Source organism: Muscardinus avellanarius (genome assembly GCF_963383645.1).
Source record: "Muscardinus avellanarius genome assembly, chromosome: 6".
Lineage (NCBI taxonomy): Eukaryota > Metazoa > Chordata > Mammalia > Rodentia > Gliridae > Muscardinus > Muscardinus avellanarius.
Genome location: NC_137791.1, coordinates 46,988,571 through 47,006,379, shown reverse-complemented (window position 1 = coordinate 47,006,379; position 17,809 = coordinate 46,988,571). Strand labels below are relative to the sequence as shown.

General features: G+C 36.1%; 1 protein-coding gene across 1 annotated transcript in view; it reads right to left on the bottom strand.

The window, feature by feature from the left end:
- PPA2 (inorganic pyrophosphatase 2) overlaps window positions 1-17,809 on the bottom strand; it is a gene marked incomplete at its 3' end in the record, with an annotated part of 106,548 nt that overhangs the window by 12,225 nt on the left and 76,514 nt on the right. Inside the window, exons 8-9 of the mRNA XM_080697324.1 lie at window positions 6,160-6,287; window positions 3,792-3,877 (exon numbers count right to left, since the gene is read on the bottom strand). Coding sequence (XP_080553450.1) covers window positions 3,792-3,877; window positions 6,160-6,287 — 214 coding nt within the window. The remainder of the gene's footprint in view (window positions 1-3,791; window positions 3,878-6,159; window positions 6,288-17,809) is intronic.

Sequence of the window (17,809 nt, the reverse complement as noted above, 5' to 3'; positions counted from 1 at the left end):
GTATAACCTGGAGGTAGAAGGGTTCCATCCCCAGTCCCACCAAAAAAAAAAAAAAAAAAAAAGGTGCTGTGTAAAAGAAACCCAATTGCATAGGTAGATAATAGCACAAAATAAATGATTAGGTAGAATTTACAGGGCCAGTCATACAGAACTTTAGTAAAGAGAAAATTATTTTCTTCATGTCAATCTCAAATCAGATAAAGACCCATACTTATGAGATTCTTAAAAGACAGTCTCCGTTCAGGTGTGGTGGTACATACCTATAATCCTAACTTGGGTGGCTCAGTCAGGAGGATCACAGGTTTGAGGCCAGCCTCAGCAAGACCGTCAACAACTTAGTGAGTCCCTATTTTAAAATAAAGATTAGCCGAGCGTGGTGGCACACGCTTGTAATCCCTGCGCTTGGGAGGCAGAGACAGGAGGATCGCGCTGGTTCAAAGCCAGTCTCAGCTGGTTTAAGAGACCCTGTTTCCAAATAAAATATAAAATAGGTCTGGGAGTGTAACCCAGAGATAGAAGGGTTTCCAGGAACCCCAGTACCACCAAAAAAAAAAAAAAAAAAAAAAAAAAAGATTAAAAAGGGCTGGGGGTGTAGTTCAGAGGTAGAATGCCTTTGGGTCCACGTGTGTGTGTGTGTGTGTGTGTGTGTGTGTGTGTGTGTGTGTGTGTGTACAATGTCCAGGATATAGGTTTGTCAAGGCTATTTATCTAAAGCAAAGCAGTCAAGAAAATAGAGGAAAAATTCAAAGAGGTAAAAGTAACAATGATTTTGGAACAGAACCTCTGGAGTTTGTAGAAAAAAGTATTGCTGATATAATGTTTAAAAGCTAAAAGAATTTGAATTATAAGTATATAAGAAGTATGAATATCTATAAACTAAATACACCTTCCTCTGCTAAGGCAAAAAGAAACAACTTTCAAGACCTAAATAATTTGAAAAATCTGAGTGCATATTTCTTTATTCAGTGAGCATGTTTCATTAATTAAGTTCCAATTTTTTTTGTGTGTGTGTGTGGTACTGGGTTTCCTGGAAACCCTTCTACCTCCGGGCTACACTCCCAGACCTATTTTATATTTTTTATTTGGAAATAGGGTCTCTTAAGCCAGCGAGGCAGGCTTCGAACCAGGGCGATCCTCCTGTCTGCGCCTCCCAGGTGCGGGGATTACAAGCGTGCGCCACCACGTCCGGCAAGTTCAAAGTTTTTAATTCTGTAAATATTTCAATGAAATTGGCACAGGTACATTACAATAGGCTGGAAGTCATAATCTAGGACTTATATATATGATTATATTAATTAATCTAATATACTATATTTAAATTTTTATAGATGGGGAAAATGGGTTAAACTATTTCCTGTAAGTGCTGTTACTATTTTAAGTGTTATTACTATTTGCTTAGGTACAAACTCAATATATAGCACTAAAAAAAAAACTACAAAACCACCAAACACCCCTAGTTGTACAAAGGTGTATACAGCAGTGATATGAAAACTCAGAAGGAATGAGACTGTGCAAGGGTGACGTCTAAACTGCTTCTTAAAGACTGAGGCGACATTCATGGGGAGAGACAGTGAGGTAGGAGGGGACAGAGCAGGAGGTGGAGAAGTGGACACACTGCTTAACAGAAGAGCTGGATTAAGCCCTATAGTTGAGGGGAGCCAAAATAGTTATTTTAAAGCATCAAAATTACATTTTCACAGTAGTACTTTTTAAAGATAATTCTGAAAATGCTACATAAATTATGTTAAGTAGAAGACTGGTTGTAAATTATGAGTAAAAAATAATAAATCGCTAAATTAAAGCAAATTTTATAACTAGAAGGACATTCAGAAATCAACCCAAACCTGAAAAATTCTTAATACAGATGAACCAAAATAAATAATGGCTGGTAAAACAACCTGGTGAGCTAAAGACAGAATACATTTCTTAAAACATCGATTTAAAGATATATGGTTGAAGAGAGGGTGAAAATGGCTGAAGAGTAAGCTCAAATGTCAAAAAAGCTTTACTTCTCTCACAACAGAATGCAAATTTTTCTAGGTAATATTAGAAATGACAAAATTCTCTTTGTTAAAGGAATATATGACTTCCAGAGTATACATTACACAGTGGAAAAGAAAGATATCCACAATACTTACAGGGAAAAAGAGTATTCAAAGTAGTAATTAAAAAAAATGCAATGCTCCTGGGAATAGAAGAGTCACGTTTGGATTAAAAAAAATAACAAATTATTTGTTGGCTCAAAGGAATTTGACGATTTACTCCAATAGACATTTACCGAGTAGCCAGCATTAGGAATATAAAGGTGAATAAGCCATCTTTTATCCATCTGTTCTTGGAACCGTAGAGGAGATGGCTCTCGAGCCTCGTGTTTAATAACTACAGTAAACACAGTGACAGAGCACACGTGGGACAAGGCACACATGCACTGGCTCCTCAGCAGCATGGGTGGGCGCGAGGGAAGCGTCCCAGAGAAGGTGTCTGAACTTAGACTAAAAGGTGAGGAAGCCAGCCAGGTCAGGAAGTGAGAAGACAAGTGTGGCAGAGGAAAGAAACCAAGTAGAGGTCTAGACATAGTGAGACAGCACACAGCAAACCAATTCCTCCTCAGATAACTAGAGACCCCTACGTTTCAGAGGGACTCAGCACAGTAATGTGTAACTTCCAGCTCACTCTACCACTTGTTAGATTTACCAAGAGTGAGTTGTTTCCTACCTCTTTAATCAGTTGAATTTGCTACTATAATTTCATAATTTGAGTAATAATTATGTGTTCATCAATGAAAGGGGTATGGAAAGAGAAGTGTTACTGTGAACATTACGTGTGTTCTGAAGCTACTGAGGCTGTGAATGATCTTGAGGCTCTGCCTCAGTAAAGGTAAATTGTTAAAGAGTCAAATCAAGCCGGGCGTGGTGGTGCACGCTTGTAATCCCCGCGCTTGGGAGGCTGAGACAGGAGGATCTCACGGGTTCGAAGCCAGGCTCAGCTACTTAGTGAGGCTTTCAGCAACTTAGTGAGACCCTGTTTCCAAATAGAAGTAGAAAATAGGTCTGGGAATATAGCCCGGAGGTAGAAAGCCTCTGGGTTCCACCCCTAGTACCACCAAACAAGAAACAAAAAACAAAAAGTCAAATCAAATGTTATAACTGTAATATTGGGGGGACACTAAAAATCTGCAAGGGTTTTTAAGTTGTAAGGAGCTTAAGGACTAGAGAATCTTCAGTCTCTATTTTATATTAAAATATTTGGAGACAATCTACATAGGATCTATACAAAAGAGGCTGTGTATTCCTATATTTAAAGACCAATGAATAAACTAAATGTGTTATGTTAAAATACAATGTTGGAATTAGGTACGTTACTACTACTTCATTCCTCTTCATCAACTAATGACACAGATCATGTTGGGTAAAAAATCTTACTATTCTTACCAAAAAAATGATATGGTGTTATTCAATAAATAAAATAACCACACATTTGCATGTTGAAAATTCCTGTTTTTTACTCTCTCTGCATATATCACAATACATTACAATGTAATGCTTGTTACTTGTTCGTGTCTCCTATTAAAATATAAATCCCTCAAGAAAAGGAACCATGTCAATTCCTAGCTACACAATGCCCAACACTCAGTAATGCCCACTGAATAGGCTCTCCAAGAGTATTTTGTAAGTGGAAAATAACTGAAATCCCCTTTCCAAAATGCCCGAGATCTGACGAGGATTACATGTCTATTCAGTACCATTTGATAATAAAATAACATTATTTACATAGAAAAGACAAATTCTTACCAGTTTATAGCCCCTCCATCACACTTCTTCATAAGTAATGCTTTCCAACATTTGTGAGCAGATTCTATAACTTCCAGAGCAAAAGCCTAGTCCGAAAGAGAGAGTGAGGACATTGTTGCACCGATACAGAACTAATGTGAGAGCTGACCAAAGAGCTTGAGTTCTGAAATAAGGCCACCTTGAGTGTAACTTCTGGCTCCCTTTAATAGCTGTGTGACTCTGGGCAAATATTTAACCTCACTAAGCTTCAACTTACCCACCTGTAAAATGGATGTAACAGGAATAATTTCCATTATGGGCTGGTAAACAAGAGCCTATGGGTCAAATCCACCTGCCGTCTGTTTCTGGCCTATGGTTATTTTAGTGCCACAACGGCAAAGTGGAGTAGTTGTGAAGAAACCATATGGTCTGCAAACCCTAAAATATTTACTATCTTATCCCACAAAGAAAAAGTTTGCCAATCCTGATCTAAAGTATGAGTCATTGAGAAAATAAACAAGAAGCTATAAGTAAAGTGTTTGCACCTATTTATTTCATCACCATTATGACTGCAAATACTCTTAGCTGTAATTTTAGACTATCCACCATGTGAAAGTAGAATATCTCCTAATGTATTCCAAACTTTTTCTTACTACTAATTTATCAGATGTCTAAAAATGCATAATCAGCATAAAATACACATCTTGCAAGATATAAATCTAATAAGACTATGGAAAACTTGCTTTATTATTCTAGAGCAAAGAATTATTTTAATGTTTCCCTCAAAATGCAGCTTTTCTTTAAGGAGAGTCCTTATTTATTAATTAATTCATACTAGTTCCTTCCCTCTTCAATGACAATTAAACATATTATAAGAAAGAATAAAAATCTTGGGTTCAGCAATATAATGATAATGGGAAATTAAGTCTCTGCGATGCAAGTCTTTTTGGGTCTATTTTTGGCCAAGATGAAGGAGAATGGCTCAGTTCTTAAAGAACGGGTCTTGGGAATCCCGCCTAAGATATGGACAAGAAATGCAATTTATTGTTTGGATAATTCAACAAAAGCATTTTAGCTAAATTATCCAGATAACTGTGACTATTTAGAGCCAATACATATTTGTCAGTAGTTGCTCAACAAAGTAGATAGGAAAATCCTATAATTAAAAACGTAAGCCATGTTTTATAAGCATGTTAAAGAAGCACAATTAAATTTTCTTGAGAAAGGCTCTAAAAGCACTAGTAAAAAGATTATTTTCTAAAGTTGTAAAAATGACCTAGTCTTCATATAGAAAAAAATTCGTTTGTCTAAACAAAAAACAAAACAAAAAAACCCCCCAAAAAACCCCACTAAAGATGCCTCATTTTTTATAGATTAATTACTTGGGAGACTTACTCCAAGGCAATAAAGGGCCACAAAAGTACTTACATAGGCTTGAAATTTATATTATTTCAAGTGTAAACTATAACTTATGAAGGAAAAAATAAAAAATACTTATGGAAAAATAAAAAATACTGGTTCCAGCAATTAATTTTTATATGCCAAAATATTTACTATAAATTTTAAGTTTGCATTAGTGTGCCTTATTTTACTTGTAAAACATACTTTACTTTTTAGTATTCACTTAGAAATTGGTTAGGAATATGTAATTTGATTAATGGTAATAGCCTTAAAAATATCCCATATTTTAGACTTTAATTCCTTGGCCTGTCTTCTCCATTTGTATCAAATTAGAGATACTTTGTTAATTCTGTGTAGTAGTCCAATAGAAAAATTCTATGATAGCAAAACAATTCAAATGCTTGCTTACTTTTTTTTTGTTGTTGTTGTTTGTGAGTTTTGAGAATTGAGCCTAAGGGTATTCAGCCACTGAGATATAGCCCCAGCCCTATTTTATTTTTTATTTTGAGACAAACTTTCACTAAGTAACTGCACACAGTCCTAGAACCTTCAATCCTCTGGTCTCAGCCTCCCAATATTACTGGGAATACACCACCATGCCTGGCAATTCAAGTACTTTCAGGTATGGTAGAATGAACCCTCAGAAGAAAAGCTCCTATAGAGTTATACTAAGGGTAAGTAATTTTCTCCTCCTAAAAAGAGTAAATAGAGGATTTTCTTCATATACAGTTTACAAAGTTAAACTGATCATGAAATTCTTTTGTTTTCTGAGAACACCAAAGAGCTTTGAAATAGGTATTTTTCAGCCTTGATTCCCTTAGATCGTCTAAAACTGCTTAAAAGATGAAATAATGTCCTTATAAATGTGTCAGTCAAAAACACTTCCATCATATTACATATGAATATTCACATGAGAAATTATCTAAGTAAAACAAGTATTTTATAGGTGTCAGAATGTACATGTTAAAATACAGATTCTCATCTTTACCTTGTTTTTGAATTCTCCATTAAAAGCAAACTTGTTTTCTGGTTTTCCCTCTGGTACCTTGTACAGTCTTAGCCAATTAAGAGTAGCTTCTAGGTAACCTGGTTTGAACTTCTTAACATCATCAATATCTGTAAAGAAAGAAAAATTAATACTGTCAAAAACCCAAATTCATTTCTTTTAGTGGTAGAGCACAGGACTGAGGGAGCCCTGACAAAGAGCATCATAATCAGTTATGCTAAATGGCTATGTAATGGGCAGCAGCTTTTGCAAATCTATTTTCATATGTAAAATACTCCCCTCCCCCAATCTACAAACATTTACTGAGGACCTTTAGATAATGTGTTAGGGATGAATAAGTGGATGATTAAAACAAATTTCTTTTGGTCAAGATACTCACAGATTGAGCTTCAGGAAACAAATAGTCAAGTTGCAATAAGGTGCATTGAGCTTTTAACAGAGATGCACATAGGTCATGTCTACCAGGAGTGACATCCTGAGAGGGAGGGCGCATCACAGCAGGAAAGGAGGGGCAAGGTAGAAGAACAGCCATCAAAACAAGGGAGCTTATTTCAGAAAATAAAACAGCCAGCCTGGCCCTGTGTGATTAGGGCAGGAGGATCAGGAAGGCACGGTGGGAGGAAAGGTGCAGGAAGGGCAGGCCGCTGAGGAACATCTGCTGTGCTGAGGGGCTAATGTCATTTTATAAGCAATAGAGAATTTAAAGTAGAAAACTCACAACGTCAGCATCTATATTTTAGGAACATTGGTCTTAAAAAAATGCAGGCAGCATCTGCATTTTAGAAATATCAGCCTTAAAGAATGCAAAACAGTCGGGTGTGGTGATGCACACTCAGTACTTGGAAGGCTGAGATAGGAGGATCGCGGTTCGAGGACAGCCTCAGCTACTTAGTGAGGCCCTTTGCAACTCAGTGAGATCCTGCTTCAAAATAAAGAATAAAAAATAGAGCAGGGGGTGTAGCTCGGAGTAGAATGATGCCCCTGGGTTCCATCCCCAGTACCATTAAAAAAAAAAAAAAAAGAATTGTAAAACAAAGAAGGGGAGTGCCTAGAAGAGAGTAAGTCAAAGATGGGTAACAAAGGTTTCATGATTTCTATTCAAATATTTAGTAAGATCTCAGTATGTGTTACGCTCAGTATGTGTTTGAAGCAGTGAGATGGAAGAGTATAAGAAACATGCCCCTGCTGGCATGGCATACATAGTAGGAAAAGACAGGAAAAAAACAACAACAACAAGTAAACAAATACACAGTATGTTAAATGGTGAAAAGTCCAGGGAAGACAATAAAGACAAGTAAGAAAGACAATATGAACCAGACAATTTTAAACAGGATGGTATCTGAATGATAAACTGAATTTTTCATTCAAATTCTATAATGACTTTCAGGCTTTACTTTTAAGTTCTATTATCACATAAACTGCTTAACCATTGCATTTAACTACATTCAATGGAATATAATTAGAAATAAAATTACCGTATTAATATTAATAAATTCCTCCCTCAAAGAGATCCCTAGGGAATGTATTTTTTCCAATAAATAACAATTCAAAATGTATAATGAATAAACACTCTCTACCAGACTGTGGCTTAAGGGATATTTAGCATAGCACTTTTATGCATCATATATTATAGTAAATAACAAGTAAACTTAGTAGCATTTGAAAAATTCGAAAATTAGAAACCAAGAGATGATGCTACACAGAGATATTCAAAGATTATTGGGCTTCAGATTGAGTCAGCCAAACCTTAAGGAATACCACTTTCTAGGCTTGTCAAGGAAAAGGTAAGCATGCTGCAGCCCGCACTGGTTGCACAGACAAGGTTCTTTTGCCTTCTACCCTTGCCTCTTGCCGGCCCACAAAGCTTAGCATCTCCTGAGGCTAGATGCTTCACATCAAGAAATGAGTGTGGAATGGCAGAGATCAGGTCAAAGAGAAGATTGAGTTTGCTGCCTAACGGCATTCAAATTTAAAATCCAAACTGTCATTGATGGCCACAAATCTATCTAAAATAATTTCTAAGCAAAAAGTAGCAATGCCTTTAACCAAAGTGTGCGTGTGGTGGGGGGAGAACCACTTGAAACTGAACACAGATCATGTATGTTCTGTTTGTCAAAGAGTAAACTCATGTTTACCGAGCAATCAAATTTCATTTGATTATTGTTGTTTAACTCATTGACTTCAAATAAGAAAGGAAAAGCTAGAACCCGGGTTGGGGGGGGGGGGTGTCCTACCTCCAAGCTATACTCCCAGACCTATTTTATACTTTATTTGGAAACAGGGTCTCACTAAGTTGCTGAGGGCCTCACTAAGTAGACAAGGCTGGCTTCGAACCTGTGTGAGCCTTCTATCTCAGCCTCCCAAGCACTGAGATTATAAGTGTGCGCCACCAGGCCCGGCTTAAATTTTTTTTTTTTTTTTTTTGTAGTACTGGGGTTGGAATCCAGGCTTTCTACCTCCAGGCTATACTCCTAGACCTATTTTATATTTTATTTGGAAACAGGGTCTCATTAAGTTACTGATAATCTCACTAAGCTGCTGAGGCTGGCTTTGAATCTACATGATCCTTCTGTCTCAGCCTCTCAAGTACTGGGACTACAAGTGCGTCACCATGCCTGGGTTCATTCTCAGTTTATTATATCCTAGAACAGCAGCATTTTCACAAACAAAAAATTAAAGTAAGTAGTTTTAACATTTTTGAAACCTCAATATCAAATGTCTGAAGCCCAATTCTTATATTTAATATCGATTGTCAGTTCAGTGAGATATTCTTCTAAAATTATGGAAAATCATACCTAAAGTCTATAAGCTCATTTGCAGTTTATGTAATACATGAATATTAAACATAAAGAAGTTACAGCTATGATTATCTTAAAAGGTTTGCCAAAATTTACTCAACCCATTCATGGTAGAAGTATTATTATTATATAAATACAAGTCTTCTAATTCCATAACATTTGTTTTCTTATAAAATGAATAACAAAATTGTCCAGTCAAAGGTTATATTATATTAAAAATAAGTAGAGCTATATCTTTTAGTTTTCTTTTATTGAGCAAAATATACATTGCATGACATCTACCATTTTAAATTTTTTGTGTGTGTGGTACTGAGGATGGAACCCAGGGGCACTGTACCTCTGAGCTATAACCCCAGTCCTATTTTTTAGTATTTTTATTTTTTGAAACAGGATCTCACTAAGTTGGGGAGGGCCTAAGTAGCTAAGGCCATCTGCAAACTGCGATCCTCTGGTCTCTGCCTCCCGAATGCTGGAATTGTAAGGGTGCACCACCACATCCGGCCATTTTAATTATTTTTAAGTGTATAACTCAGTGATGTAGAATTATCACTATCTGCTTGCAGAACCTTTCTATTAGATGTATTTTTTATAATAGATATTATTTTAAGATAAGTAACAATTATCTAGTAGTCCTTTACTTCCACTTAAAAATTCCATATGAGCCAGGCCCGGTGGCACACTCTTGTAATCCCAGCACTCGGGAGGCTGAGACAGGAGGATAGTGGTTCCCGGACAGTCTCAGCTACTTAGTGAGGCCCTTTGCAACTTAGTGAGACCCTGTTTCAAAATAAAAAATAAAACATAGGGCAGGGGGTGTAGTTTGGAGGCCAAAACTGGGTTGTACCCCCATACACACACAAAAAAATTCTGTATGAATATTTCTATTATAGATATGTATGTCATGTATTTCAAAAGTAATGCAAAAAATAAAGTTGGGAGGATCTGGAAAAGCTCTTCTATATAATCAGGCTAAATTTATTTCATTTTTGCTTTGGATTACTTGTTGAGCTCTGAGTCTGGTGGAATACCCTGAGAAGCCCAAATTTCTGCTTCTACCAGGTAAGTTTTAGTTTTACCAATCCTCAGGTGTGGTTATTACCAAAACACTTGTGCCAAATGTATGTATTATAATTATGAGATTTTAATAAGTATTATGTAAGCCAGTGAATTATCAGTACAAAAAGATTTTTTGTTAAATTAACTTTAGTATTTTCAAATAATTCAATGAAACTGCTAAAAATATCTAATGTAAAATTAGGCCTGGGTAAAAAAAGAGTTAAAGCTAGAGGAAAAAAAATCTACAATGTACATACATTGCAACTGGGGTGGGAAGAGGATTTTAGATAAGAGAATCAGGAACAGCCTCTAATAATAAAAGACATTTTAGCAGGGTCTTGGATAATGTGTGGGAGCAACCCATTCAGATTTCTGGAAGCAGTGAATTCAGGGAGGAAGACTATCAGTGCAAGTGTTCTGAAGCAAAAGTGTGCTTTCAAAGATAGAGGAAGAGGAGGAGAAAGTCTGAAGCCAGGGAGAGAAGGTGTGAGGAGATAAGATGGGGCAGCAGCCACAGTCCACACTGAGGACTCAGCTTTCACTCTGGGATGGTTCATGTCTAGAGAGACCTCGCCATCTGCCACGTGGAGAAAGGACTGAACCAAGAAGAAAAGGTGCGCGGTGACAGGCAGGGCCTTGACCAAGGCCACTGTGTGGAGATGGGAAGAAATGGCCAGATTCTGATGTTTTTTAGAAAGCAGAACTGAGAGGAAAGTAGAACTGGGAGAAAAATAAAATAAAATAACAAACCAGCAAAGATTATTTATGTAAAATTAAAAGAATCAAAGAGATGAAAAGGATAAGTGTAACAATTACTTTAAATCACAGAAATACTAAAAAAGTCACCAAAATACAAATTGCCCTAGTTAAAAAAAAATACTTCATAAAAGTGGCAAATAATGTGTAGCCATAACTTATTTTGTTAAATTTTCAAATCTGAAAATAGCTCTTATAAAGCAAGTCATGACCTTTTTAAATTTTCCTTAAGAGAATTTTTATAATAAAACTATAAAAGGATATGTTTCATAAATAATCATAGTTCTATATAAATCCACTGGAAGTTCTAGAAATTTAAGAAATGTCAGTTAAAAAGCAAAACACAAAAATAATAAGGATGAAATATAATAACAGGCAAATCTTAAAGTTCAATTTGGTTTTCCCAGTCTAGAGTTCTCCATCTTAATTAATTTTTAACTAATTTTGATTTATACTTCTATAAAATGAAGAAATTAATCTAAAATCAAAAAATCCAATTGATAAGGTACATTTTATAAATACAGCACAAGAATAGTAAATGCGAGAGGAAGAAACCTAGAGTATGAGACCTACTTAATCCAGGGATATTTTAGACACACATAAACTTCAAGACAACACATTTGTAAGCTCAGTAAATTTAAAGATAAATAAGAAAAAAAATTAAATAACTCTCTGGCCTACCAAAAAAGAAGTATACTTTTTTGCTTCATTTTTTTATATAACTAAAAATTGGATATTAAGCTGGGTGTGGTGGTGCATGCTTGTAATCCCAGTAATTGTGAGGCTAAGACAAGAGGATCATGAATTTTTGGCCAGCCTCAGCTATTTAGTGAGGCTCTCCACAACTTAGTGAAACCTTACTTCAAAATAAAGAATAAAGAGCCGGGCCTTGGTGGCATATGCTTGTAATCCCAGTACTTGGGAGGCTGAGACAGGAAGAATCACAAGTTCACAACCAGCCTTAGCTGCTTAGGCCCTCCACAACTTAGTGAGACCCTGTTTCAAAATAAATATCAAAATAAATAATAAAAGGGGGGGGCTGAGTTGTATCTCAGAAGTAGAATGCCCCTGGGTTCAATCTTCAGTACTGTAAAATAAATAAATAAATAAAAAAGAATAAATAAAATAAAATAATAAATAAATAAAAATTGGATATTAAACACAAACAAAAAGTCTGGCTAAATAACTTTTTGGTCCAAAAGAAAATTAAAACTAAGAATTTTCAGAAAATGATAATGAGTATAATGAGGAAGTTTATAAGAAAAACTAAGGTAAACTAGGAAAAACAAGTTTGGAATTATTATTATGTTTAAATTTCAGTTACAGTACTTATATATTGTATCATATTGGAAAAAAATCAATTGTTTCTTCAAGTCTCAATGTAGGGCTGAGACAGGAGGATTATATAGGTTTGAGGAGAGCTTCAGCAAGTAGTGAGACTTTCATCAACCTAGTGAAATTCTGTTTTAAAATAAAACTAAAATAGGGCTGGGGGTGTAGCTCAGAGGTGGAATACTCCTGGGTTCAATCCCCAGTACCAAAAAAGATAAAATAAAATAAAATAAAAATAAAATAAAGGGGAAAATCAAAGGCTATTGCGATTTAAATAAATACATAAAAATCATCTGACACAAAATAAGGAGCTGTGTAGTGGTGCATGCCTGTAATCCCAGTATATGGGAGGCTGAGAAAAGAGGATCACAGGTCTGAAGACAGTTTTAGCAATGTAGTAAGGACCTCTGCAACCTAACAAGACCCTGTTTAAAAACAAAAAAATAAAAAGGATTAGGGATGTAGCTCAAAGATAGAATGTTCTTGGGCTCAATTTCCAGGAGAGAGAGGGGGGGGAGGGGGGAGGGGGAGGGGGGAGGGGGAGGGGGAGAGGGAGAGAGAGAAATACAAATGATCATCTCTTTAGTCTCCTAAAACTTTGTCCATGGATGCAGCTAAAGCCATACTTAAGAGAAAAATCTATAATCTCACATGCTTTTATCTTTGAAAATGATGAATAAACATACTAATCATAAGTGAATTAATTAATTAGAAAAATACATTTCACTAGTATTGCTATTTTAATGTTTATAATGCCACTGAAAACCACTGTAGCTAGGTACTGATATAAATGAATATAAACAAATACTAAACAACAGATGTAAATGGCAAATTTGTTCATAATCTTTTGCTATAAATCTTTTTTAGTTGTTGAAACTAAATATTAGACACCAAATTAATTTCATACATTTTAAAATTATTGAAGTAGTGGAGATTGAACCCAGGCCCTCACACATGCTAGACACGCCCCCCCCCAGCTGAAACTGTAATTAATTTTTAATTTAATGATTGACACTTTTATCTCTAATATACAATTCAGTTTTCTTAAAATTCTTTATTTCTCACTGTGTTTTAATTGAAAGCCGTTTTTAATGCCCCTGGGTTCCATCCCCAGTACCAGAAAAAAAAAAAAAAAATTGGCCAGGTGTGGTTATTGCATATTTGTAATCCTAGTACTTGTAAGGCTGAGACAGGAGGATCACAAGTTCTTGGCCAGCCTCAGAAACTTGTGAAGCCCTCTGTAAGTTGGTGAGAGCCTGTTTCCAAATAAAGAATAAAATGGAGCTAAGAGTGTAGCACAGAGGTAGAAAGTCCCTGGGTTCAATCCTCAGTGTCACACATAAAAATAAATAAATAATAAAAACACATTTGGAGCACAGAGGAAATGTGTAAATAAAATTACGTAAGTAAAGTGGATAAAAATACATATATTTGAAATCAGACTTTGACTCAGGTCAACTATGTTAGACAAAATTTATCAGAAATTAAAAACACATCTCAACTCTCCAAAGCACTTTGCTTTGAAGAAAACAGGCCCTCTTACAAAGATGGGAACTGAAACCATTTATAATTTCAACATACCCCTCTTAGGTTAACTCATAGCAAAACAGATAAAAAGATAAAACCTAAAAGATGAAACAAACAAGACAAGCACCTCTAAAGTCTATTATGGGACAAAAATACAAAACAATGATCATGGCGTCTGACTCCATGATAGAGATCCAGATGTACAAACAGAAAGGGAACATCAGAAATGTAGCTCCTAATCAAGTAAGGGCAGGATGACCATAGGATTTATTGTAGATTCTGATATATATCTGAATTCTGGATCAAAACAAAAAGCAATCAACACACTGCCCTACTGAGATGACCCCATAAAAGAAGATTTTAAAGTAGTTACTAGGAATGTGTTAAGCCTTTTCAAGAAATATGTTCACAATGTACAAATAAATAGAAATCTTAGTTAAGGAATAGAAACTATGAATCTATTAAAACAATCAAATGAGGGAATATCTAAAAAAATCATCTTATCAGAATTTGGATATGTTAAAATAAAAATCAGAGAAACAGAAGACAGATGAGCAGAAATTATCCAGTCTGAGAAATGATGAAGATAAAAGACTGAAAGGACATGAAGAAAGTTTCAGTTTTCTTTGAGACAATAAAAGAGACCTGAAATGTGTGTATGGTATCCAGGCATGGTGGGGTATGCCTATATTCCCAGTACTTGGAAGACTGAGACAGGAGAATTGAAGGTTTAAGGCCAAGGCCACCTCAGCAACTTACAGAGGCCCTCTACAACATACTCAACCCCTGATTCCAAAAAAAGTTGTGTGTGCACACGTGTGTGTGTGCACACGTGTGTGTGTGTGTGCACATGTGTAACTATCAGAATGAAGGTAAAGGAGAAGAAGGCGGGGGATGAAGACAATAATGGCAAGTCATTTTCCAAATATAATAAAAAGCATAAATGTACAGCTCACAAAGTTCAAAATATCCTAAGTATAAACATAAAGAACAACTTAACATATCATAGAAAAATTGCTAAACTCTAAATATGAGAAGATCTTTAAAACAGTCTGACAAGCAATATAGAATGTGAGGATGTGAAGTGATAATACAAATGGATACTGATGCTTCATCAGAAATAAAGATACCAAAAAGTGAACATCTTTATAGAGCTTTAAGGAAAACCCTGTAACTCAAAATTCTATATTCAATGAAACTATACTTCTAAAACAAAAACAAGAAGAGATAATTTTTATAAGAATAAAAATAGAGAAAATTCATTACCAGCAGAATTGTGAAATTGCCAGAAATGTGAAAGTCTTTAAGCAAAAGTTAAGGACATGACACTGAATAGAAACTCAGATCTACAGATCTTAAAGAGGGAATAAAATATTTGGGCATGGAAATGGCAAATATGTGAGCAAATATAAAAGAATATATACAAAGTTATGCACACGTGTGTATTTCCTTTGATTTCTTTAAAAACCTCTTATTATTATTGTTTTTTTTGTGTGTGACACTGGGGGTGAAACTCAGGGGCATCCTACCTCCAAGCTACACCCTTAGCCCTATTTTTTATCCTTTATTTTGAAACAGGATCTCACTTAGGTACAGAGGGCCTCACTAAGTAGCTGAGGCTGGCTGAGAACCACGAGACTCTTGTCTAGACTTCCCAAGTACTGGGATTACAAGCATGTGCCACCACATCTGGCTAAAACCTTTTTATTACTTAAGACAGTATATAACAAAAGCAGAAATGATGGAGGTTTGGGGAGCAACTAGATTTCTCAGACACTGCGTGTATGAATGCAAAACAGCATTGTCTGGTCAACAGTGTGACAGTTTTTGCCCAACAATCCTATTCTTAGGTATTTCTCATAAGAAATAAAAACAGGTATTCATTAGCCGGGCGTGGTGGTGCATGCTTGTAATCCCCGCGCTTGGGAGGCAGAGACAGGAGGATCTTGCAGGTTTGAAGCCAGCTGTGCTGGCTTAAGAGACCCTGTTTCCAAATAAAAAAGTATAAAAAATAGGTCTGGGAGTGTAGCCCAGAGGTAGAAGGGCTTCGAGGAACCCCAGTACCACCGAAAAAACAAAAACAAAAACAAAAACAAAAAAAAAACCCAGGTATTCATGCAGGTACTATGAAAACATATAGTCACACAAAGTCTGATACTTCAATGTTCATGACAATTTTATTTATATTAGCCACAAACTGGAAACCAATTTCTACCAACAGGATCCTCATTCAGCAATAAAATGGAACTACACTGACACATGCATCAGCATGCATGATCTCCAAAGCATTACAAAGAGCAAGAAGTCATATACCAAAGACAATGGCACCCTACTCCACTGATGCAAGTTCTAAGAAGGAAAGATGCCCGAGGCAGAAAGGAGCTCAGTGTTGCTAGGGATGCAGGGGAGGAGGGAGGGCCTGACTGCACAGGGACATGTGAGAATTTGAGGCAATGAAAATGCTCCGTGTTATGAATGTGATAGTTGTTAGACAACTATATACATCTGTTAAAACTCTTTAAATTATATATTTAAAATGAGATAAAACTATGTAAATATAATAAAGCTGGCTAAAGAAAGGTGAGAGACAGTGTCAGGTCTGAAACCATTCATAATCTAGATGGTTGGGTAGACATGGAAACAAACTAAAACAAATTACAAATTGATTTCACAATCAAAGACATTTCACAGAATTAAACAAAATGGTGTGGGAGGAAAAAAGGAGGTGGTAACTATCTTTCTCTTAGAGAGTCAAAGACAATCCACTGAAAAAAATGGCATTTAGACTATTTCTTAAAAGATAAACAGATGCTTCCAGGTAGACAAAGAGTGTTTTGAAGAGATAGAAAATCACTTGCAAATCTACTAGGTACAGAAGAGTCTGGAACCTCTGGGGGCAGAGAACATCTAGGGGCAGAGAAGCACTGTGTATCATGAGCTTTGGATATAGAGGGTGAATATCTACAAAATAAGTGGGAGGAGGTTACTAAAGACTTTTTCCAAGATAGAAAATTTGGATTTATTTCTAAAAATGCAGGTGGAGTCAGGTTTTCTACTTTCCTTTAAGGTCAATGTTAGTTAGATATAACTGTCCCCTGAAGAGCTCATTTACTAATATTCAGGGTTGATATAGTTAAGTCATGAGAGTTGTAGTCTCAGCAGTGGGTAAACACATTATAATTGATTTGTCTGGGTGGTGGCCTGAGCTGGCAGGCCTTGGCTAAAGAAGGTGAGTCCCTGGGGCTACAGCCCTGGGGATTATGTATGGTTGTTCCTCCCTCCTCTTGCTCTCTCTTGCCTCAGGCCTCCATGACATGAAGAGCACAGTGTAAGTTCTCTCCCTCTCTCTGCTTTCTGCTGCCGCCACGCCCTGAGATCCGTGGTCCCTGGCCTTACATTGACTGAACCTCAAAACCATGAGCTAATAATCTTCCTTCCTCTAAGTTATGTGGTCAGGTCTTTGAACTGTAGCTGTGAAAATACTAACACAGTAAGTTTTCTTTAAATTCAGGTTAAATGTGGTAAGCAGTGTAGAAGATAAATTTTAGTGGTAGCAGGCTGAGAGCAGAGAAATGTTAACACTGTTTCAGTGGAAAAACAAGATATGATCGTATTTTTTTGTTGTTTTTTTTGGTGGTAACCGGGGTTCCTGGAAACACTTCTACCTCTGGGCTACACTCCCAGACCTATTTTATACTTTTTTATTTGGAAACAGGGTCTCTTAAGCCAGTGCAGCTGGCCTTGAACCTGCGTGATCCTCCTGACTCGTCTCCCAAACGCGGGGATTACAAGAGTGCGCCACCACACCTGGCTAGGATATGACAGTTTAAGACAATAGGAAAGAAGAAATAATAAGTTTGAAAGATATTTTTGAGATAAGATTCAGAGAAATTGGATAACAGAGGATAGAAGTTGTCAGACTGCAGGTGACTTACTAAGAAAGATCGCTAATGACACAGAAGACCAAGTTTAGAATACCACAAATATAAAAATAAGGCATGTGAATATGACCCTAGAGGAACAACTGTGATTATTAAGTATGCCAAACCTCAAGTGAGAACACTTTTTTCCCTTAAAATAATTGAAGATGCACCAATATTGAAGGTATTTCCAGACTTTGCTTGAAATTTATTTTTGTTTAAAAATATACAATATACACATTT